General features: G+C 53.7%; 6 protein-coding genes across 6 annotated transcripts; 2 read left to right on the forward strand and 4 right to left on the reverse strand.

Annotated features, from left to right (window-relative positions):
- Positions 1 to 170: 170 nt before the first annotated feature.
- Positions 171 to 878, reverse strand: PG997_007303 (uncharacterized protein; the record flags this gene model as incomplete). Its single annotated transcript, XM_066811618.1, has 1 exon — positions 171 to 878. One exon carries the CDS (start codon positions 876 to 878, stop codon positions 171 to 173), a length of 708 nt encoding a protein of 235 aa, XP_066666960.1.
- Positions 879 to 1594: 716 nt separating this feature from the next.
- PG997_007304 (uncharacterized protein) lies at positions 1595 to 2486 on the reverse strand (the record flags this gene model as incomplete). Its single annotated transcript, XM_066811619.1, has 3 exons — positions 1595 to 1840; positions 1954 to 2188; positions 2257 to 2486. The coding sequence occupies 3 exons, from the start codon at positions 2484 to 2486 to the stop codon at positions 1595 to 1597; spliced, it is 711 nt and encodes a 236-aa protein (XP_066666961.1).
- Positions 2487 to 3148: 662 nt separating this feature from the next.
- Positions 3149 to 4877, forward strand: PG997_007305 (FAD-dependent oxidase; the record flags this gene model as incomplete). Its single annotated transcript, XM_066811620.1, has 4 exons — positions 3149 to 3385; positions 3458 to 3674; positions 3727 to 4501; positions 4601 to 4877. 4 exons carry the CDS (start codon positions 3149 to 3151, stop codon positions 4875 to 4877), a joined length of 1506 nt encoding a protein of 501 aa, XP_066666962.1.
- Positions 4878 to 5012: 135 nt separating this feature from the next.
- PG997_007306 (uncharacterized protein) lies at positions 5013 to 6869 on the reverse strand (the record flags this gene model as incomplete). Its single annotated transcript, XM_066811621.1, has 5 exons — positions 5013 to 5160; positions 5268 to 5452; positions 5595 to 5932; positions 6010 to 6763; positions 6819 to 6869. The coding sequence occupies 5 exons, from the start codon at positions 6867 to 6869 to the stop codon at positions 5013 to 5015; spliced, it is 1476 nt and encodes a 491-aa protein (XP_066666963.1).
- A 1098-nt stretch (positions 6870 to 7967) lies between these two features.
- On the forward strand, positions 7968 to 17793 carry PG997_007307 (uncharacterized protein; the record flags this gene model as incomplete). Its single annotated transcript, XM_066811622.1, has 14 exons — positions 7968 to 8172; positions 8320 to 8730; positions 8811 to 10228; positions 10285 to 11726; positions 11813 to 12795; positions 12864 to 13394; positions 13508 to 14345; positions 14396 to 14705; positions 14761 to 14983; positions 15109 to 15474; positions 15552 to 15637; positions 15713 to 16032; positions 16888 to 17017; positions 17074 to 17793. The coding sequence occupies 14 exons, from the start codon at positions 7968 to 7970 to the stop codon at positions 17791 to 17793; spliced, it is 7983 nt and encodes a 2660-aa protein (XP_066666964.1).
- A 951-nt stretch (positions 17794 to 18744) lies between these two features.
- PG997_007308 (uncharacterized protein) lies at positions 18745 to 19730 on the reverse strand (the record flags this gene model as incomplete). Its single annotated transcript, XM_066811623.1, has 2 exons — positions 18745 to 19443; positions 19509 to 19730. 2 exons carry the CDS (start codon positions 19728 to 19730, stop codon positions 18745 to 18747), a joined length of 921 nt encoding a protein of 306 aa, XP_066666965.1.
- Between the last annotated feature and the right edge of the window lie 1974 nt (positions 19731 to 21704).

The raw sequence follows: 21704 nt of genomic DNA on the forward strand, positions 1-21704 counted from the left end.
GCTGACCGTGGTTCACATACAGTAAGGGTCTGCTACAGGTTCTACGCTCATAACCGTGGGGTCCCGTATGATGATGATGAACCGCGAGAACGACAGGAATGCGGAGCTACATGTGGACAGAACGAGGTCAGCATCGAGGCACATCAGTCCATGCAAGGCTTTGTCATGGCTTACCAGTACCCCAACAGGAAGACCAAAGTCACCTGGATCTTCCTGCGCGTCGTCATTTGCAATTTCCATACTTGCTGGAGCGGCATGATCAATATGGTCAAGTCGATGGCCGCATTGATGAACGCCGAAGCAAGGAACCAGTCCATGCGGTCAAAGCACACGCCCGGCACGAACGGGTCGATCGTCTTCCGGATCGGGTTGCAGTTGAACCAAGGCACCAGCGCCGTGCACAGGAACCACGCCGTGACGGCACCGCCGAGCCACCGAAGCACCAGGCGGAACCTCTTGGACCGGTTGAAGACGCGCGCGTACAACAGCAGGGCGCTGACCTTGATCAGGTAGATGCAGATGGCGTACATGAGGATCGAGGCCTTGCTCATGTAGATGGTCGGCAGCAGCGAGGCCATGTCGATGTTCTCGACGTGCTTCCCCAGCCCGAGCCGTGTCCAGGCCATGTTGAGGGCGAGGAAGCCGTGGGAGAAGAGGGTGGTCACCATGAGGATCCAGTCGTCCCACCAGAAGCTCCATTTGTTAGATTGCGCCCGCGCCCATAGCCGCAGCGCGAGCGCGATGGTGGTGATGGAAACGGAGATGGCACCGACGATGATGACGGCGCTCCCGAGGTCGTCTGTCCTTATCGGCGGCTGGAGACTACCACCAGGCTCAGATGCAGCTGCTCGAGCGAACGCGCCCTTGGGGATAAACATGGCTGTGTTGCGCAGTCAAAGCTTATGGATTGTGGAAATCTTCTACCTCTTTCGAATTGGAAATAGCGACCCAGCTCAGCGGAAACAAAGCACTCACGACGAGAAGGCTGCCCCCAAGGTTATGCAAAAGTCATACCCCGAGCTGGACAGCTCGTGATAGAACGCAGGGCGAGCAATGGATCATAATCATTGAAGCTTACCATACAAGATTGACTTGCCCTATCCGCTTACACGACCTACATCTACCCCGAGCGATAGACATTGCATTCCCCGACGCATGGTCAGCAAGCACACCATCTTCATTTCGAACATGGGGTAAGGCTGAACAGAAAGGATCGGGATTGTGTGGCACGGTCCAAATATAGAACGATTCGAACACGGCATGGAATATTGTCTGTATCGGTCCCCGAGGTGTAAGCGCATGGGGTGTTGGTAAGGACCGAATTAACCGGTGCTAATTAGATCTAGCAGCACGATTCGTGGAACTGCATCCTGCAATGTGACGTTGGACGGCTGAAAAGATTACAGCATCTGTAAGAACGCTGATCTTGTCTTGGTAGGAGCGGCACAGCGACCAAGTACAGTAGCGTCTCAGGGCTGATTTGACGATTTAGGAAGGTCGTATAAAAGCTTGTGTTGGATTGGCTACTCTGACGGCTCGAGTGTGCGCACCAACCGCGCCCGAAGGATTCCACCCGTAAGCACTACATATGCATCTATTTGGCCAGAACTCGCTGACCCAGCTGCGACATGTCATCATTCGACAGGGTATCCTTCTCGAACCCATTGATCACCTGATCCAAGAGGGCCGCCGCGATATCGTGCAGCTCAATGTTGGGCAGTCCGGGCACCGTCCTCACCTCCATGCCGGGGCCATGAATCATGCCAGGCTTGGCGATGCAAGCCACGACTTTGTTGTCAGACTGCTCCGCGTAGTCCAGGATCTGGGCTTCGAGCTGGCCCTACACGAAAAGCAGCAGCAGCAGAAAGGTCAGCACACTGCACACACACGCACTCAATGCCACGCTAGCGAGAATCAAACTTGACATGGGGCTTATCTTGGGTTGGCACGTACGCGCAGGAGGGCCACCTCCACTAGGCCAAAGTCCGTGAGGGGCTTCACGACGTGAGACCGATCGCGCGGGGCAAAGTGGCCACTCATGTAGACGAAGCGGAGCGGGCCCTTGGAGCCGTCGGTAGGTCGCACGCCCGCCATGGTATGCAGAGCCGTGAGAGTGTAGTCTCGAGAGACCTTCACCACATCATCCCATGGCGTATCCTTCATCTTAGACGGGGTCACGGCGATGGTCCTGTTTTTCTGATGAGAGGGGCTTGCCCCGGCGGCAAACGGAGAGATGGAATGGAGTCATGGACATACCAGATGCAAGCGTCTGCATCTTCCAGCTCCTTCTTGAGGGTGTCGGGGTAGTTGTTCAGGTCATCACAGATAACGGACTTCAGCTTGGCTGAGCTGTCGGACGATCCTTCCGGCACCTTGGTCTCGCGGCGGCTTATCCCGACGATGGAAGTGATGGCTGGGTTGTCCAAAGCTTGCCGGAGCAGCTCCGTTCCCACGAAGCCACTTGAACCTCCGATGACAAGCTTCATGGTGACAAGCTAGAGATTCTCAAGTTGCTTACTAGGAAGCTTGGCCAAAGAGTTGGATTTGGAGAAAGGCCAACATATACGCGAAAGCTATGTCATTCTCTTCGCAAAGGACGAAGAGACCGTTACGATCGTAATTCTTATCTACGTTCTCACCTCTGCCTAAACACCGGTATATCGGACTGCAGCCTGCGCATCGTGTAACCCATGCGATGTGATCAAACAAAGGTCTGGCCGTGCAGAACTTTTGTGACTGCTTGTGCTTGCTTCCGAAACATCATACTATTTTGGGACTGGCGCTCTGCAGAGTAAGACACGCCAACCTGTATCGGGCAAAGCAGCTCCGAGCGTGCCGTGTGGTGTCCTCTACTCGAGGGGACGTGGTACCTAGCGCTTGCAAGACGAAGAATCCTACCCCGTTAATGCAATATCTATTTATACATAGAAACATGTAATTGACGATAACTGAGCTCGTCGCTTCGGGAATGGGGGCCAGTTCAGGGGGCTCAGGGGGCTGTTCAAGGGGGCTGTTCAGAGTCGTTGGCATCATGGGGAGGGCGTTCAAGGCCAAGATGAAGTTAATTCAAGGGATCGTGTCCCCCGTCTTGTAGGACGATGGTTTCTCTATCAGTAAATTCTCATCAAACTTCTTTAGACACCCAAATATGCTCGCTAGATGGGTTAGCTGGGGCTTGGTGGCATTCGCGCCATCCGCCTTAGCCCTTACAGATCCTCAAACGGTCTATGACGCCCTAAGCGCTATCTTGCTGCCTAGCTCCGAGCTTGTGCTGGTGCCAGACAATGCCTACCAGAAAGACTTCACCCCGCGCTATAATCTCGCTGAAGCGCCAAGTTATATCGTTGGCGTGCGACCTGCAGTGGCAGAGGATGTCAAAAAAGCAGTATGTAGCTGCTGACCGACCAGGCTGTTTAACCTCGAGATCGAATGCTTGTAACTGACATATTTGATCTAGGTAACTTACGCCCGGGATAGCAATATCTCAATCCTCACCACTGGCCGAGGCCATGGGTATACCACCTCACTGGGCCGTGTAAAGGGGGCCATTAACTTGGATCTCGGAAAGTTCAACTCTATACAGGTTGATGCGGGGGCCAAGACGATGACCATCGGCGGTGCCGTGAATGGATACCAGGTTGTGGCTGCTCTCCAGGAGGCCGGTATGGAAATTCGTACGTTCAACTAGATCAAACGGCATTCCTCCTTTTCTCACAATATCTACAGCAACGCCCCAGTGCCCCTGCATTGGATTTGCCGGTGCGAGTCTTGGGGGTGGAATTGGCCCTTACAGCGGTCTTTACGGCCCAATATCCGACTCACTGCTGTCAGTTGATATGGTGACGGCCGATGGCCGCCTTTTGACTGTTTCCGAAACCAAGTTTCCAGATCTATTTTACGGCATCAAAGGGGCTGGCTTCAACTTCGGGGTGGCTATATCCCTCACATATCAGGTCTATCCCGCCATAAACAACGGAAAGGCAATGAACGCCGATATGACATTTCTTGGCAGCCAGAACGAGTCGTTATGGAAAGCGGTGGAGGAGTTGGCAGCATCCCAGCCCAAGGAACTTGCCTTCGGTTTGTCTGTTCGATACAGTCCTGACCCGCCATCGGAGGGTATCATGATCGCTGCGAATTTCATATACGCTGGTCCTCGGACCAAAGGGAAAGCATTGATCAAACCATTTCTGGACCTGAAGCCGCAAAACGTCAATATCTCAACCGTCGCGTGGAAAGAAATCCCCCTCGTGGCGAACGGAGGAGCAATTGCCAATTTTGGTTGCAATCCGGGCGTTTACTATATCCCCTACAGCCTCAACCTCTATCGAGTCGATGTACCGAATCTGGTCGACGTCGTCAACTACATGTCGCAAGCAATAGGGGCGGACCCGGTGTTGCAGGGAACTTCGATCGTGTGGCAGGAGTATGCGCAATACGGCTTTCAGTTGCGTGCCGACGACTCATCCGCGTTTTCATACCGTGACGTCAAAGCATTTGTGTAAGTTCAGAGAAATCGCTTGTCTACAAAAAGAACCGCTCTATGGAGTAACGCAGAGTTTAAAATGCTAACTTTGGTCCCCTTTACCCCTTCACGTAGGCAAATCGACAGTCTAGCCACAGACGCAAGCCAGGCCCCCGCGCTGAGCAAGTTCGGCTGTGAACTGAGAGACCTACTGCAGCGCGGTAGTGGGAAAGACCAACTGGATGTCTATGTTCACTTTGCCCACGGCGATGAGGGCTCGGCTTCGTGGTATACTAAGGAGCAACTGCCCAAGCTTTTGAAGCTGAAGGAAGCTTACGACCCAGCTGGCATGTTCTCGTGGTACAACCCAATCATACCGGCGGCCCCCCCAAGATCAAAATTTGTAAAGTAGACTTATATACTTCCTTTTAGCACAACTGGTAGGATATAGACGAAGTCGGGTAGAGACGGGTTTTACATGTACCATACGAATATTTCATAAAACTAGACAAATTTTAAAACCGGAGCCACTAGACGTCGCTTCGGCTCAGGTCTTGGGTGCCGAAGCTACTGGCTCTACCCAAAGTGGTTGAGGCTCAAACGCGAACCACGCTCTCTGCTGCAGCCAGTCATTGTCCGCACCGGGCACCTTCCCACCAACTCTTGGCTGCTCAAGATCAAAGGACCAGACAACCCTGGCTATCAAGAGTCGTACTTGAGCGAAAAAGAGTCTAGCAGGGAAAGGGGTAATGTCAGCATCAATAAAATAACGTCCAGGGTGAAAGTTAGGAAAGCAACTGACTTGTTCCCGACGCAATTCCGAGGTCCCGTCGAGAAAGGCATGAAAGCTTCCTTGATATCTGTATCGAATCGTGATTCGTAAAGCGGGTGCGTCGCCGGCAGGAAACGCTCGGGGTGGAACTCGCGAGGCTTTACCCAGAGCGACGAGTCGTTCTGGATGCTTTGCAAGTTTATGCCAACAACCACCTAGAGCCGCGGTAGGCGTGAAATGTCAGTTGATTGCTCATGTGAGTTCTGGGGGTCTCGACTCATCATTGAAAGACACAAGGGGGCAGGGAAATGCCAAACCGGGGTTTGGATTAGTATAGGGAAGCATCGTTTCACCCACGTCTTCAGGAATCGCCTGACCGTTCACCACCAAAGAAACACCACGAGGAACAACTCTCGGCAAATTGATGGGCGTAGGATGGCGGATCCGGAGCGCCTCGTTGATGGTCGCATCGAGGTAGGGCAGATCCTGCGTCGTCTGGACGGTGATGTCCTCGGCAGCCGCGAACCGGGTCCGGACCTCGTCCGCCAGGCGGTCCCACTTCTCCCGGTGGCGGAGGAGGAGGTAGGTGGCCGTCGACAGCACGTTGGTGTTGAGCTGGGTGCCGGCGATGACGAAAGCGATGCCGTTCGAGAGCGTCTCGCCAGGCGTGATTGTGGAGGTACCTGCTGCTGGTCCTTTGTTGCCGGGATCGCTAATGGTGCTGCTACTAAGCCGATCAATCAGGGGGAGAGCAGGTCAGCGCGCTCATTACCCTTCTCGCGTTTGGCCTTGGACAGCCGGCGGTTCAGTGCCCCCGTGATCACCTTCCAGTTCCGCTGGCGCGCCTTGCGCGTCATGCCCAGAAGCACCAGCCCCAGCACTTTATCCAGCGGCGAGAACCGGCTTAGCGCGGTGCGGATCGCGCTGAACTTGGCATGGAAAAAGTAGTTCTTGACCCAGCCGTGCTCGTTGAGACCCTCCAGCCCGTCGCATAGGGACTCACCCAGGCTGAGGTCCGTGATGGTGTCGAACGCCGCGTACCCGTACAGTTTGGTGAGGTCGACCATGCCTATGCCGCCCTGGCTGTAGGGAAGGGCCATCTCGCGGCGGATGCGCGCCATGAAACTGTCGGCGTAGCTCTCCATGATGCGCGCCTGCTCCCGCAGCGCTTTGTCCGAGAAGCTGTGGTTGAGCACCGCGCGGATCCGCTTGTGTGTGTCGCCCTCGGCGGTGAATAGCGAATGGGATCCGTTCAGGGCTGGGGTTTGGCTGTAGGGGTCCTTGAGGAGGAGCGGCCTCGACGCGTAGATCTCCTTCCATGCTCCGGGCGCCGTGGTCGTTAGCTCGTCGGGCGCGATGCGCACCATGGGCCCGTACGTCTCATGAAGCTCCAGCAGAGTCTGCCAGAGATCCCCTTTGAGTACATGGTATGCCCATGGGATCCGAGATATCGCCCACAGCCTGGGGCCAGGGTACCGGGCGAGACGGTGAAAACATAATAGATAGATGACCGCGAGAATGGAGTACTATCAGTTCTCAAGTCAGTTGGTGGTTTAGATTGCTACTGTTACTATGACTTACAGCCAGATAGGCTCCGGCAGCCACTCCCAGCAAAATTATGAATGAGCCCATGGCGGCGTTAATCGGAGTTGGTCTGGTGAAGTAGTGCCGCAATACAATCCCGCATGGTGGTGGCTATGCCGAAGCTGATGAGTGACTTCACCCAGTACCTAATTCGGTTCAACAGGAACATAATAGTCCACCATCTAGGGGCACGGGGGAGGTGTTGTTAAGCCATATCAGCGTTATCCGGGCTAGGCAGTAAGGTGAGTTATGCAGCTATCGAGGTGAGCGGTGAGAACGGTCAAAGTATAGCGATCGTCGTGGAACGGGATCTTACGAAGTGCATGCATACGCAGTGGTGCTAGTCAGCCGGATCATCATGTCTTATCTACGCGCTGCACCTACATGTGTACCAATTCGCAACTCTCATTGGAGGACTAAATGCTTACCTGCCTGTTTCGACGGCTTATTTGCTTATAACTGCGTTTATCAATTTAGCCGCTTGAGATCAGTCGCATTTGGGGGCGGCTGGAACCCCGATTGGTCATCGAGATGCATCGCCCAACGTTACATTGCTTTTCAGCTTGCAACGCACCTTGATGCGCACGTACAAGAGAGGGAATAGATCGGCCATGATTGGGTATGACCCGCGCTGACGTACGGCGTACGGACTGGACGGATTCCGCTTGCATACCAACTCGATGACTTGTGCTTACTCCGCGCACGGCAATTACCGAAGTGAGTACGCGGGTCCGTCTTACACGCAGCATGCAAGAAGCTTTGGGCTCTACGTGTTGCGGCTCGAGCTATGCCCTACTGACGGAATACAAGTCCGGACCGCGTTAGCTCCACGGGACAGTCTATTGGCTACGGACTAACGTGCTGGTCCAGCGTACCTAGATGCCGCTGAATGTGGCTTTCTAACGGCATGCATTGACTGCACTTCATCGGGTAGTAGCAGATAGCTCCCTGGTATGGCAGTTCTATGCCTGCCTGGATTGTGTCATTCTGTGTGAATGAACCATACGCCCCTCGACTATCTGCCAGCAGGACTACTGAGAGCATATCCATCAACAAGAAGATATGCGATATACGAACACATAAACTATTATCCTGGTGTCCCATAAGTTTGGATTTGCCGCGTTTAACAATAGACATCGTCAGGTCATGGAACCCACGGCCGGAGGAAACCCAAGGGCTTCAGCCGCCTTTTTCTGCCCGCAGACAAAGCGGGCGGATGAGGGATACTTGGACATGTTGCATCGATTCCTGGAGCAAAATGAACACGGAAAGCGTCTGCTCGGTGAGGTTGCGGCACTTGCGGCCGACGAGCTATGGAAAGTGTTCGCCTCGGCGAATGACAACATAAGGAGTATGTCTCATGGGCCGAAAGTGCTTACTACACTGAGAGACTGGGCGGTCAATGGAAATTCCGGACCGCTGTCCACCACACAGTCGAACATTACGTCACTCCCCCTTCTCTCGGTCTTGCAAATAGGGCAGTATCTACGGTACTTAGACGTCCACGGTCTTTCCCACCAGGATTTCGTGTCCGATATCCGAGAAGGTGGAGGCGGTGTGAATGGATACTGCGGCGGTCTTCCCGCGGCGATATGTATATCCTGTGCGAGGACGGAGGACGAGCTGGTGAAGTGCATGGGCGCCGCCTTGAGGATCCTGGTCGGCATCGGCGCGTATACGGAGGCCACCGACGACAACTCGGGCACTGAGAACACGCTCTTGGCCATCCGTCTCAAGTACGAAGGCCAGGGAGAAGAGCTGACCCGCCGCTTCCCTGGAACCTACATCTCAGCCATCACTGGGCCCAGGTCCATCAGCATTGGCGGCCCCGCGGCCACTCTGCGGGCGTTTGCCGACTACGTTACGGAGCACAAGGGGGTTAGATCCCAGGAGATCCAGCTGGGCGGCAGTGCGCACAATCCGGCGAATGCGCATCTTGCCGCGGAGCTCTGCAGGATCTGTCACGATGATACGTCGCAAGGGTTGCAGCTCCCGCATGCGTCACAATTGTTCCTGCCTCTTCGGTCGAACCAAACCGGAGAGCGGATCACGGATGGCCTGTTAGCGGACGATCTCATCTGGACAATGCTGGCTTCGCGCTGCGAGTGGTTACAGTTGCTAAAGGGGTGGCCCAGGATCTCACACAATCGCCCCGGACGGAGCACTGTTTCGTGGCGTTTGGCTGGGACGACTGTATCACGATGTCCCCCTTCGTCCAGGCCCACCTGCAAGTGACGAAAGTGTTTGCGAAAAGCCTGATATTGGAAACATCTGAACCCCCTCGACCATCGATACAGCAGCCCCTCGCGGAGGATGGTGGTGATTCGGGGTACGAGTTTCCCGAGAATGCCATCGCAATCACCGGGGCCGCTTGTCGCCTGCCCGGGGCAAACAGCATGGACAAGCTGTGGGAACTTCTTGCGAGCGGAAAGAGTTGCGTCCAGGAGCTTCCCAGTAACCGGTTCAAGGCCTCCGAAAGTTACCGGATCCTCACTAGCGGTGCCCACAGCCAGTGGACAGATCGCAAGTTCTACGGCAATTTCATCGACGACATCAAACGGTTCGACAACGCGTTCTTCGGCATCAGCGCGCGGGAAGCGGCCAACATGGACCCGCAGCAGCGCATCATGCTCGAGCTCTCCTTCGAGGCGCTTGAGGATGCTGGATATCTGGCTTCACATCGCCGAGAGACGGGCGAAGACGTCGGCTGCTTTATCGGACTGGTGCTCGGCGAGTACGTCGAGAACACCAACGCCCACACACCGACTGCGTACACCAGCACCGGCACCGTCCCGGCTTTTGTCTGTGGACGTCTGAGTCACACATACGGCTGGTCCGGGCCCTCGGAGATGTTCAACACGGCTTGTTCCTCGTCCATGGTGGCGATTAACCGCGCCTGCAAGGCGATCCAGGCTGGGGAGTGCCGCATGGCTCTCGCGGGCGGAGCGAACGTGATGACGGGGATCAACACCTATCTTGATCTGGCCAAGGCTGGGTTTCTGAGCCCGACGGGGCAGTGCAAGCCGTTCAACGCCGCTGCAGATGGATATTGCCGAGCCGACGGGTGCGGAGTGGTAGTCCTGAAGCGGCTCAAGGACGCAGTGGCTGATGGAGACCCCATCAGGGGAGTTATTGTCGGAGTCGCCACGAATCAGGGTGGGCTGTCAGCATCCCTCACAGTTCCAGATGCCACGGCCCAGCAAGCCCTTTATAAGAAAGTCATCGGGCAGGCGGGCTTGACCGGATCGCAAGTGACGTACGTGGAGGCACATGGCACGGGAACCCAAGTCGGCGATCCCATCGAGATGAGCAGCATCCGCTCCGTGTTTGGAGGTACCTCGCGCCAACCGAAAGTGGCCGTCGGCTCTATCAAGGGCAACATCGGTCATGCCGAGCCAGCGGCGGGGGTCGCCGGTTTACTGAAGGTTTTGGCAATGCTTCGACACGGGAAAATCCCCCTCAGGCCAACTATGGTACGCTAAACCCCAATATCCCGCCTCTGGAGCATGATGGCATGGAGATTGCTACGAAACTGAGGGGTTGGGATACGCCCTTCCGTGTGGCTCTGGTCAACAGCTACGGCGCAGCTGGGTCCAACGCCGCATTGCTCGTGTGTGGTGCCCCCCGCTTGCGGCTACAAGGCGATGCTGTGTCTGTGGAGTCTCGTGTACCAAAGCGCCCGAGCCCGCTGGTATCGTACCCCTTTCTGGTCACTGCTGCCTCCACGGCAAGTCTGCTTGAGACGGCCAAGTCTCTAGGCTTGTACCTGGAGAGGATCCCCAAGGACAGAAGCTTTGCCGACATCGCGTACACCCTGAGCCACAGGAGGCAGCGCCAAAGACACCAAGCAGTGATGAAGGCCAGTACCATCGAGGAAGCTGCACGTTTGCTCCAGTCCATCAGTTCTGCAGATGTGGTCCAGGTCCCGATTCATGTAGGTGTCGCCCCAAGACCTGTTGTGTTAGCGTTCAGCGGTCAGTCTGATCAAATGATCGCCCTTCCCAAATCCTTGTATGACGGGTTTCCGGCTTTCCGCTTCCATTTGGATGCGTGTGAAACGGAGTTTCGAAAGCATGGAGAGACTTCACTTCTCGAAGCAATATTCCAAACAGACGCCGTCGAAGATATAGCGGCTCTGCAATGCGGAATGTTTGCCGTCCAGTATGCGTGCGCGCAATGCTGGATAGGGGCTGGTTTGGTGCCACAGGCAGTTGTCGGTCACAGCCTTGGGGAGTATACGGCGATGGCAGTGTCAAGCATACTGTCTTTGGCCGACAGTATCCGCCTGGTTTACACGAGAGCCCGTCTGATCGAGACAAAATGGGGCCCCGACAAAGGCTCTATGTTGGCCGTGGAGTGCACCGCCGATGACTCTGGACAGCTCTCCCCAGAAATGCTGGGTCTTGAGACTGCTTGTTTCAACGGACCTCGGTCGGTTGTGATGGCAGGTCGAGAGGACGCGATCGAAGAGGCCGAGGAGCTGTTGAAGAAGAACGCGATGTTCCGATTCCAGCGCCTTAGGACAACTCATGCTTTCCACTCGGCGCTCGCGGATTCGATTCTGAGCGACCTGGAAGCACTTGACCATTCGTGCAAGCGGAATAAACCAATCATCCCCTTCTATGCATGTTCCCTCAATGGTACGGAGCCACAGGGCCAGAGCGCAGCCAACCATGCGCGTCAGCCTGTCTACTTTGATCATGCTATACAACGGCTAGAGGGGCTCTGGGCGATTGCATATGGGTGGAGGCTGGATTCGATACCCCCATTGCGGCAATGGCAAAGCGGTGCTGCCGGCGGTCTGACGGGCACACATTCCAACCGGTCAAGGCGAAAGGTCTTCATCATCCCAGCGATGCCATCGCTGACACTGTCACAAATCTCTGGTCCTATGGCCTCAACTCCGTAAAGCATTGGGGCTTTCTGCCGGAGTCTGACGATAGCCCTGAGCCTTGCCGTCCAGTATGGCTGCCACCATACCAATTTGCCAGAACTAGTCACTGGCTTGATAACGTCGACCGCGCAGGAGAGATGTATATGAAGCTACAGCAACAGCAACAGCAAGCCAAGCTCGGTACTACGCCACCACCGCAAATCACGGCTCCGCCCTTGGTTTCTAGGCGTGAAACATCCAGCGACCGCCCAGGATGCGCCAGCTTCCTCATCAACACGCAAAACCCGCGCTATCGCAGCGTGGTCGAAGGTCACGTCGTGTGCTCGCGGCCTTTGTGCCCAGCTCCGTTGTACATGGAGTGTGCGACCATGGCACTGATGCTTATGAAGGGAGATGTACATACCATGAAGAACGAAGCCTTGAAGTTTGAAGACTTCAATGTTCGATCTCCGCTGGGCCTTGATCCCCAGGGAGAGGTAGTGCTGCGGCTTGCGGCCGTTCCTGAAACCAGCTCCGTCTGGCGGGTGAAGGTCGTGTCAGTTTACAGCAACCCAAACTCACTCAAGGGAGACTCTGCCTCTTCTGAAACGGTCCATCTGGAAGCCACCATTTGCCTCAATGCGGAACCCCGGCTAGACAGCTTCCAGCGTCTTGTAAGCCGTGGGATCCAAACGCTTGTTCGCAGCTCCACCAGCGAAAATCTCCACGGCAGTCGTGCATACAAGTTGTTCTCACGAGTGGTGAAATATGGTGGCTTCTTCAAAGGACTCAAGTCCGTCCAAGTCGATGGAAGCGAGGTGCTAGCCACGGTCCAGGCCCCAAGCGACCAACCACACCGCCTCGAGAATCATTGGTGGACCGTCTGCGACGCCGTGGTACTCGACATGTGCATCCACGCCCTGGGTCTACTCATCAATACCAGTGATCATATCTCTGATGGGGAGGTGGCCGTAATGATGGGTCTGGACCGAGCCGTTCTTACACGGGACTTTGTGATGGACACCACTGTCTGTTGGACTGTCTTTGCAAGTTTCGACTTCCTGGATGATCAGAATCAAGCCATCGGAGACTTATTCGTCTGTTCTCCCAATGAAAAGATCGTGGCCATTTTCACCGGATGCAGAATGTCACGTCTACCGACTGTTAAGCTGGAAAAGGCCCTGGACGCTGCATTCTCCACTTCAAAGGGGCCAGGCTAGAAGCTCCCACTAAGGCATCTTCACATCATGTCAACACCGCCTCGACATCGAGCTCCAGCAGTGGCGTAATATTCACTCCTGGTATCGAGTCTGAAACACCTACCAGGCTCTTGCAGAACTCTGGAGAGACGACGGACGCCCTATTGGATCTTATATCAGAGTGTACGATGCTTGACAAATCTGACATTCAGAAGACAACTCCACTAGCTCTCATGGGCCTCGACTCCTTGGGCTCGGCAGAGCTCTCTGACGGTTTGCTCTCCAAATTTGGCATCTCGGTCGCCACGTCAGATTTACTCAACAGCACCGTGGCGGACCTTGAGCGCTTACTGGTCGCTGACGTCTCGGTTTCCCAAGCCTTGGAGCCGAATTTGCTTGGGGGTCGAGCTCAACAGCCTCAGGCCACATCAAATTCACACGGGGATGATCTTCAGACAGAACGATTCTTCCAAATACTATCGGATGCTTGTGGCGCAGATCGTGAGAATATCCCGCTCGACGTCACATTGGTCCACCTGGGAGTTGATTCATTGGCATTGATTGACATGAAACAAGAAATCGAAGATCACTTCTTGGTTATACTCGATCTGAAGATGGAGGACTCGATCAAAGACATCATGAAATCGTTAGGCATACGGGTCGCATCCCAGCAGCCTCCCTAAACGAACCAGATCCCTTGACTGAACTATCGCCGGTTCGGTCCGGCTTGTCTCCAGCCAGCTTGTTTGAGTCGAACCCATTCCAATTATTGGAAGAACTGAGCTCCGACTTTGATACGGCGGCAGGAAAGCACGGGGTGATCGGATACTGGTCTACAGTGGCCCCTCTTCAGGATCAGATCGCCGTTGCCTACATCGTGGAGGCTTTGGCTACTCTGGGAGTTGACCTCAGAAACATGACAACGAAGGAGTCAGTGCCCGTAGTCCCGTACTTGTCGCCAAAGTACGACAAGCTCATGCGCAGAATATGGGCGATATTGCAAAAACATGGTATAGTGTCTCTGACTGGGCCCGGAGGAACATTAACAGGTATCGTGCGCGGCAGCGCCGAGATTGATAGTCGGTCTGCGTCAGAGTTTTTGAAAGACTTTAGTAGCCGCTTTCCCGCCTATGTGCACGAGACAACTCTGCTTGAACTCACCGGTCCTCAACTGGCCAACTGTCTCAGTGGGAAGAACGACTCGGTCTCACTCATGTTTGGAAATCCCACATCTCTGCAGATTATGGAAAACTACTATGGTCGCTCCCCGTTAACCGCCAGCCTCACAGAGCAGATGGTCATCTTCCTGACAACATTGCTTCGGTCCTCTACAGCCCATACTGCCGCTACCAGGAGGCCTGTTCGCATCCTTGAGGTGGGTGGTGGTACGGGCGGTACGACACGTTATCTCGTGGAAGAGCTCTTGAAAGCCGGTATCGCCACTGACTACACGTTCACGGACATCTCGCCAAGCCTCGTGAAGAATGCCAAAAGAAGTTCAGCCATCTCCCCTGGTTCACGTACTCGACCCTGAACCTGGAAAGCGAGATTCGCCCCGAGTTCCTCGGTCGATTCGACATCGTGGTCGCTACCAACGTTGTGCACGCAACCAAGGACCGCACGGCCGCGTGTCGCCGCATCTGCAGCACCCTTACCCCGGCCGGTGGCCTTTTTGTGCTTGCCGAGACCACGACCAAGATTGACTGGTGTGACATCTGCTTCGGCCTCCTCGATGGGTGGTGGTTCGCCGATGGCCCGATTGCGCCCTTGCAGACGGCCCCTGAGTGGGCAAGGACACTCCCGAGAAGCTGGGTTTGCGTCTACGGGATATTCCTATGGGTCTTCGGCGGATACCAACACAACACAGCTAATAGTCGGATCCAACATGAAATGGGACACTGGCCCGGAACCTACATCCTGCGGTACTTCATCAGATCGCCTTCCAGTGAGGTACAGTACCCAGAAGGCAAGCGACGATAAAGATCAAGGTCATCGCATTGAAACGGTGGTTTATAAGGAGGTGGACGGCGTGCAAATCAAAGCAGACGTGTATTATCCAAGGGCACCCGCGGCATCGCCTAGGCCAGTCGGTACGTCTCCAATGATCTGACAGAACTCACTGAGGCCAAGCGGCCTCACGGAGTTCTCTATTAAGTCCCTTATCCATGATCTCGATAGGAATAGAAGCTTATGAAACTCCTTTTGCGACGTATAGCTCTCATGATACACGGCGGCGGCTACGTGACCCTCTCTCGCCGCGCCGTCCGTCCCGAACAGACGCGCTATCTTCTTAAGCTGGGCTTGCTCCCCGTCAGCATCGACTACCGACTCTGTCCCGAAGTCAACATTATCGAAGGGCCCATGACGGACGTGTGCGATGCTTACCGCTGGGTTCGCGAGGCTCTCCCTGCGATTTCCTCAGGGGCTGGGGTGCGTGTCGACCCTTCTCGTGTGGCCGTAATAGGGTGGTCCACCGGCGGCCAATTGGCCATGTCTCTCGGTTGGACTGCTCCGGCGGCGGGTATTCCGCCACCGAGCGCTGTATTGAGCTTCTATGCCCCTGTCGATTTTGAATCAGGAGGTGAGTGATGTTTCATTCTTCTTCAAGAGCCTTTTGTTGAGAAGTGGATGATTTACGCGGGGCTAACGACTTGGCAGAGCTCGATGAAATGGACTGTCCCGTTGGTATGCCCAAATCGACACGAAATCTCGATGAAATCATCCAAGCTTTGCCATCCAAACCCGTAAGTCATCTTCTTCCATCTTGTCGGCTGGTAGGGCAAGTGCACAGTTTCATTTGACTAACATTCGTTACTTAGATCTCCAATGCCAGCCCCAGTTCTGATATATCAGATCTGGGTTGGATGTGTCCGGGCGACCCGCGCTCCGATCTTCTCATGATCATGTACCAAGGCCGCATTGCCTTGCCCGTCCTGTTGAACGGTATTTCCTACGATAATGGTGACGCGACTCCGACATCCAAAGGGTCGTTGAGGTCACTTTCATTGGCAACGCCCTCACCCGACCGGATCGCCGCGATCAGTCCGCTCGCGCAGCTGCAGGCCGGGAAGTACGACGTCCCGACTTTCATCGTCCATGGAAGTGGGGATGAAGTCGCTCCCTTTGCGGCCGCTGAGAGGTTCGTGGCCGAAATGAGACGAGGAAGTGGTAGTTCTGGGCGTCTGTGTAATGGATTTCTGCCGCTTCGGGGAGAGCGCCATCTCTTTGACCTTAGGCTGAGAGAAGGGTCGCGTGATTGGGAAGAGACGGTTGTGCCTGGATACCGGTTCCTGCTTCAAGTCCTAGGCATGAGTTGAATTGGTAGTGATTGTGGGCAGGAAGTCCAATGCTTAGCATATAGTCCTTGCTAAGCCATTTTCAATGGAGTTTGAAGTTCTGAGTCTGTCTTCCAGGTAGACTCCTCATGTATATCTATTAAAGCACGCCTATTAAAGTACATGGCCGCTTTCGTGGTCTTGAGCCTCCATAGGAGCTAAGCGTCTCTTAGACAACGCACAAATTCATATTAATAGTATTATATTCGAATTTGTTCAAAATATTTACCGAGACCATACTCCGCTGGCAAAGGCAGGTTACAAATTCTTCGTAGCGTACAGTAGATGCTGGACGTGTCTGGTTAGACATTGCCGCCTTGCATTGCGGGATTACTAGGTCACCCCTGGCCAATACTTCACTACTACAATATCAGCGTTATGCAATATGAGATTATCAAGGGTATTTAATGTTGCCGTCCGGTTACTAGCATTGGATTGCATACTTAACCCCTTGTCCGCGGATGGTGTTATGTGACCCTGGAATTATCAAATGCATTTGATCTTGTCGTCAACTCAAGTTTTACGTATATGCATTCGCAAACTCAAACCTCATCAAACTCAATACACTTTGCACCTTCCATACCAGTTACAATATGGCAACAGCCCTTGAAAAGGGGCAAACCCCAAATGTAAAGCAGTTCTACTCGCCAGTGTCGCAGATCGGCTCCAAGGACAAAAAGCGCAGGATACTATGAGGCCTTCTCATCAGTGCCTAACGACGCTAGAGAACTGCTAGAAACATATTCTGGAATCGCGCCTGATGAGGTGGATGATCATGTCATTTCAATTGTAAGCGGCCTGTCAACACTAAATTCCTGTCCTATTCGTCACTAACCCATAAGTAGCGTGACAAAGCTTGGGATACATACCCCTACCCCTGCATTGGCCAGTTCCGATTTCTCAACCTCACGCTCTACAAGCAGCCCTCGTACCCAGCCATGCTGAAAAGGCTCAAGGCCGGCGAGGCCCGGTATCTCGAAATCGGGTTTGGTCTGGGCCAGGATCTACGCAAACTGGTCGCTGATGGTGCGCCGGGACAGAACGTCTTTGGTAATGAGCTTGAGGAGGGCTTCGTCGACCTGAGCTACGAGCTGTGGCGCGACCGGACGACGCTGCAGGCCCAACTCGCCCAAGGCGACGCCATTGCCGACCTCAATGGAGATGGTGACAGCGGCATGCTCCGTCGTCTGAAAGGCACGGTCGACTATTTGTACCTGGGAATGGTCCTGCACGTCTTCGATCGCGAGAGACAGCTCGCGCTACTCGAGAACTGCGTGCAGCTACTCAAACCGGCAGGCCCGCAAGAGCAACAAAACCAGCCGGGAGCTATGATCCTGGGCGAGGCAGTCGGCGATATCGAGGGCTGCGCGACGCCCGCGGGCAACTTCATGCACAGCGACGCGACGCTGCGGCAGCTGTTGGACGAAGTCTCGAAAACGACGGGCCGGCGCTTCGATTGCCGCATCACGCTGGATGAGGGCCTGGCTATGCCGGATGCTCGGAAGAAATGGGGTCAGGTGCGAGCTCGGAGGCTTGCGTTTGAGGTTGAGATATTGTATTCCTAAGTTTAAAGTCTTGCGTGTAGTCTTTTCCCCCTTCTCCTCCTCCCAACTTCTACCCAATTCCAAGTCAACTCAACTACAAGAAAATATGGTCAACGAGAAAGTGCAAGATTTTCGGGTTGTTGAACACGATAGTCAGTCGCGCCCTGATTGACTTGAGGACCTGAATGACTCAGCACGTAGTGAACCGATTGAGTGATCAAGCCTACTGATAACCCATCTAGCTAAGTCGAGTGGTCCATGGGAACACAAAGATCCAAAAGAGTATGAGGGGGAAGGAAACATAATAGGCAGGAGCCAGAACTAGAACGTACCCCAGGTCCAAGATGCCTAGTAACGTGCCTAGAAAAGCCAGGAGAGCAAGATAAAGGATCCCAACGAGAATCGTGAACGCCCTTGACAGATACAAGTGCTCAAGTATTGGATCTAGTTTTGTCCCCGAGGCCTTTTCCGATGCAGAGAGTGGGTGAATATCAGTCCTCGAAAAAAGGTCCGTTAAGGTACGCGTTTGAGCCGAAAGTGCTTCCGTCAAACTCTGTGTATGCATGTTGTTATGGGCTTTGAAAGTTGGGTCATCCTGGCCTGATACGTATTAGCAATTGGACATGTCTCGACAAAAGCGGCCAACCACAAACCACGAACCGAGAAGGATCTCCAAGGTTGCTAATGCAGGCTGGGCCAGTAGCAGCAGGGCCAGAATTTGGCCAAACCCCATCTCCCATTCTTCTTCAGGGCGCGTCCCCAATCCATGATTCCCTCTGAGTTTGATAGTGCCCCAAATCAATGTGTACGCGAGCAGTACAATATTGGTCATGAACGACTCGACCACTTCCATACAAGCAACTAAAGCGACGTAGATGGCAACTGTCATCTTGTATATGGATTTAGGAAGTGCCGTATACGGTCGAGCATGCAGCTTTCTCCTAGCAAACCGCTCCAGGTACGACTCGAGCTTTAGTCTCCCCAGAGACGAACAACATTACGGTTTCCACCGAAAAACTGGCATAATTTCCAAGCGAAGGCTCCGGTCATGATAAGTGACGATATAAGAGCATTTAAGTCCTCGCCGGAGCCGAAGTCCGAGTGTTTGACGTTCCAGAGGCAGCGCATTGGTATTGCGGATTTGATCGTATCTTGTTGCTCTTGTTGCAGACGCGGCCTTGAATCTTGTCCCCAAGAGACGTACCCTTCTCGCTCGGTATATGGCAACGGATTAATACGAGAAGGGGTAGGGACCAAGGCCGCCAGTAGAAGCGTGAAGACCAACCCGATAGCGAACAGGCGAACAGTGCAAGATACGGGGCGTCTCCATAACCGCTCTCGGAGTACTGATAAGGACATCAGATGTACTGTTGAGCTGAGCCATGCCAATGAGACCACAAATCTCCAGTGGTAGTAACTGAGATCGGAGTTGAAGGCGAGTATGTAGCCAGTGAGCAGTATACCGACACCGGTGAGGAGCTGTTGGTCGCTAAATATGAGGACTATCTCCTCAAGAATGCGGCGCCCACGATGATCTGGCTCTTTCTGGCGCGCGAAAAAGAGTTTGCGGTCACTCCGTTGCAAGACATATCCCGGCAGGACTCCGTACCAGTAGGCCCAGAGTATTAACGCAAAGACAAGGTAGGCAGTCGTCATGAAAGCCGCAAGGACCTGTATTCTGGTGAGTTACGTTGTCGTTGAAGACGGCAATATGGATCCAATAGAAGACTCCTTACACCGATGCCAGATATATCTGGGTTGGGCTGGATGTCTGCTTTGCATACTTGATATGCCTCGCAGCGGCCTGGCGCTTCTGTTATGTGTGCTACAGCAACGATTTGAACCGATACCAGTCCAGAATCGCCGACGACTGTGGAGGTGAGATATTGAGTGCAGCTTGTGCGAGTTATGGTGGTATCTGTTGTAGTAACATGTGTGCGAGTGCTGGAGGTAGTCATGCTGGGCAGTATATCAGCCTGGCTATGAAAACGGGCAGGAAAGCAGTTGGTGAGCCTACGGCTATGGGAGGTCGGTAGGCTAATGTTAAAGAGGACGGGTGGGATAGATCTGCAAGCCGCCCCCAACCCGGTAATTCCTTTTGTCGCCACACAGCCTGTTTGTTGCAGCAATCCTCGAAAGTGTTTACCAATCAACTTCCGATGCACTGCACCACCAGCAACGTAACGAAAACTCATGGCACATCATAGACGACTACGTGTTTCGCAAAGTGAAATAAATAGCCAAAAGGAAAATAAAACTATTAAAAGAACACATTCCAGCCTGACTCCATGGGCGAGATGGACTTCAATGGTAAAGCATAGTAAAAAATCACACTTGGGTCCCTTCATGTCCAATCTGACGCAATCGCCAAATCTTCCATGTGGCATAGGCAATGAGGTTTAAATTTAAGGTAGTGATATACTCACTTGAACACCATCAGCTTCAGTATCTTTTCAAGCATTTTCTTTTCACTGTCTTCCAACCTATTGGCACGACGTGGGAACGAATTCTCACGGAAGTCTGATGTGACACTATTTGGCGCGATATCTACTGGCCTGCGCTGGTATGAGTCGAAAAGCAAAAGAACAAGAAAAGTTATTTGGCGCGATATTGAGGCTGCCAAAAGCAAGAGCGACGTCTGATATCTTGAATCTAGGCACATAAGCTTTGAAACAAGACCAATGAACCGTCTGTATTCTGATTTTGAAATGCGGGCAAGGCAGCCACCGCGGGCGGATGAGTACCGCATTTCTACCTGGCGAGACATGTGCATCCGCGGCTCAGGTAGGACAGACATGCAGTAGGTTTGGGCTTATTCGGTGTAGGAAATCTGATGAAGGAAGTCAAAACATGGCGTTACCTATACATCGGACGAAACAAGCTGCATCTGCATTGCCTTGCCGATCTGTCGACACTTTTGGTCTCGTCTACGCCCACGTGGACGCGGGGCAGGCGATTCAAGCCTCGTCAGAAAATGAGTCGGGAAGCTTTAACCGAGCTGGTTATTGGATGAGACTTTAACAGTCTTGCAGGGCCAAGCTTCGAAATATTCTCGAGCTTGGACCTGGCCACCGTAGTCTAGTCTGTTCTAGAATGAAAACATACCAGTTTACAATCCACCGCAGCTTTTGGAAACCGAATGCGACACGTTTGGGGTTTTGGTCCAGTGTTCGTGATCAGCGGCGTCAACCTTCTTGTTGACCTAACGTGAAAACTCGATTCCTGAGAATCGACAGAAGATGGGACGTACAGGTTGCTGTCATGCAAGTTCAACATATCCCAGGGAGCTTACATCTTATTTATCTGACAACTTTCCCGTTTCGTGGTACACTTCGGGCTGATCAATAGCTTCCATAACACATCCTGACCAACCACTACAACATGGGAGCAGTAATATATCTAACGGTCTTGCATTTGTGTCTTCTGGCTGCTTATTTCCTGGTTTTCTATGCCCTCCATTACGCCTCACCTCCTGTCCATGGTCAATTGAGAATGCATTCTTTAGACTCCTATCCCCAGGCAACTTGGCTGGGAACCGCCTGCATCCCCTCGGTCAGGGCCTGACAAAGTTATCATGATCAGTCATGCCTTCATGCCCATCCGAGAGTATCGGATCCGGGCATTATACAAAGAACATGCTTCCGCAGGCTGGGCCTAGGGGGTCTAGGGCAAATGCAAAACTCACTGTCGACTCCAGTCGTAGTATCCATCGCGTTCGACGAGTCGCTCATCCCGGTAAAGATAAATCGGGTACCGGGATCTTACTTCTCTGTGTTACCACAGAGGCTTCGAAGATGGTGCATTGACCGACTGCACTCCTGTGACACGAAATGCCTATGCAGCTACCGATCATCTCATCTCCCAAACCCCTGTCTGATGAATGCGCGTTTCCATCGCCGGCAAACCATGCTGGTCAAGATGATCGAGCCCTT

This window comes from Apiospora hydei (genome assembly GCF_038363865.1).
Source record: "Apiospora hydei strain CBS 114990 chromosome Unknown utg000006l_segment0_segment0, whole genome shotgun sequence".
NCBI classification, from domain to species: domain Eukaryota; kingdom Fungi; phylum Ascomycota; class Sordariomycetes; order Amphisphaeriales; family Apiosporaceae; genus Apiospora; species Apiospora hydei.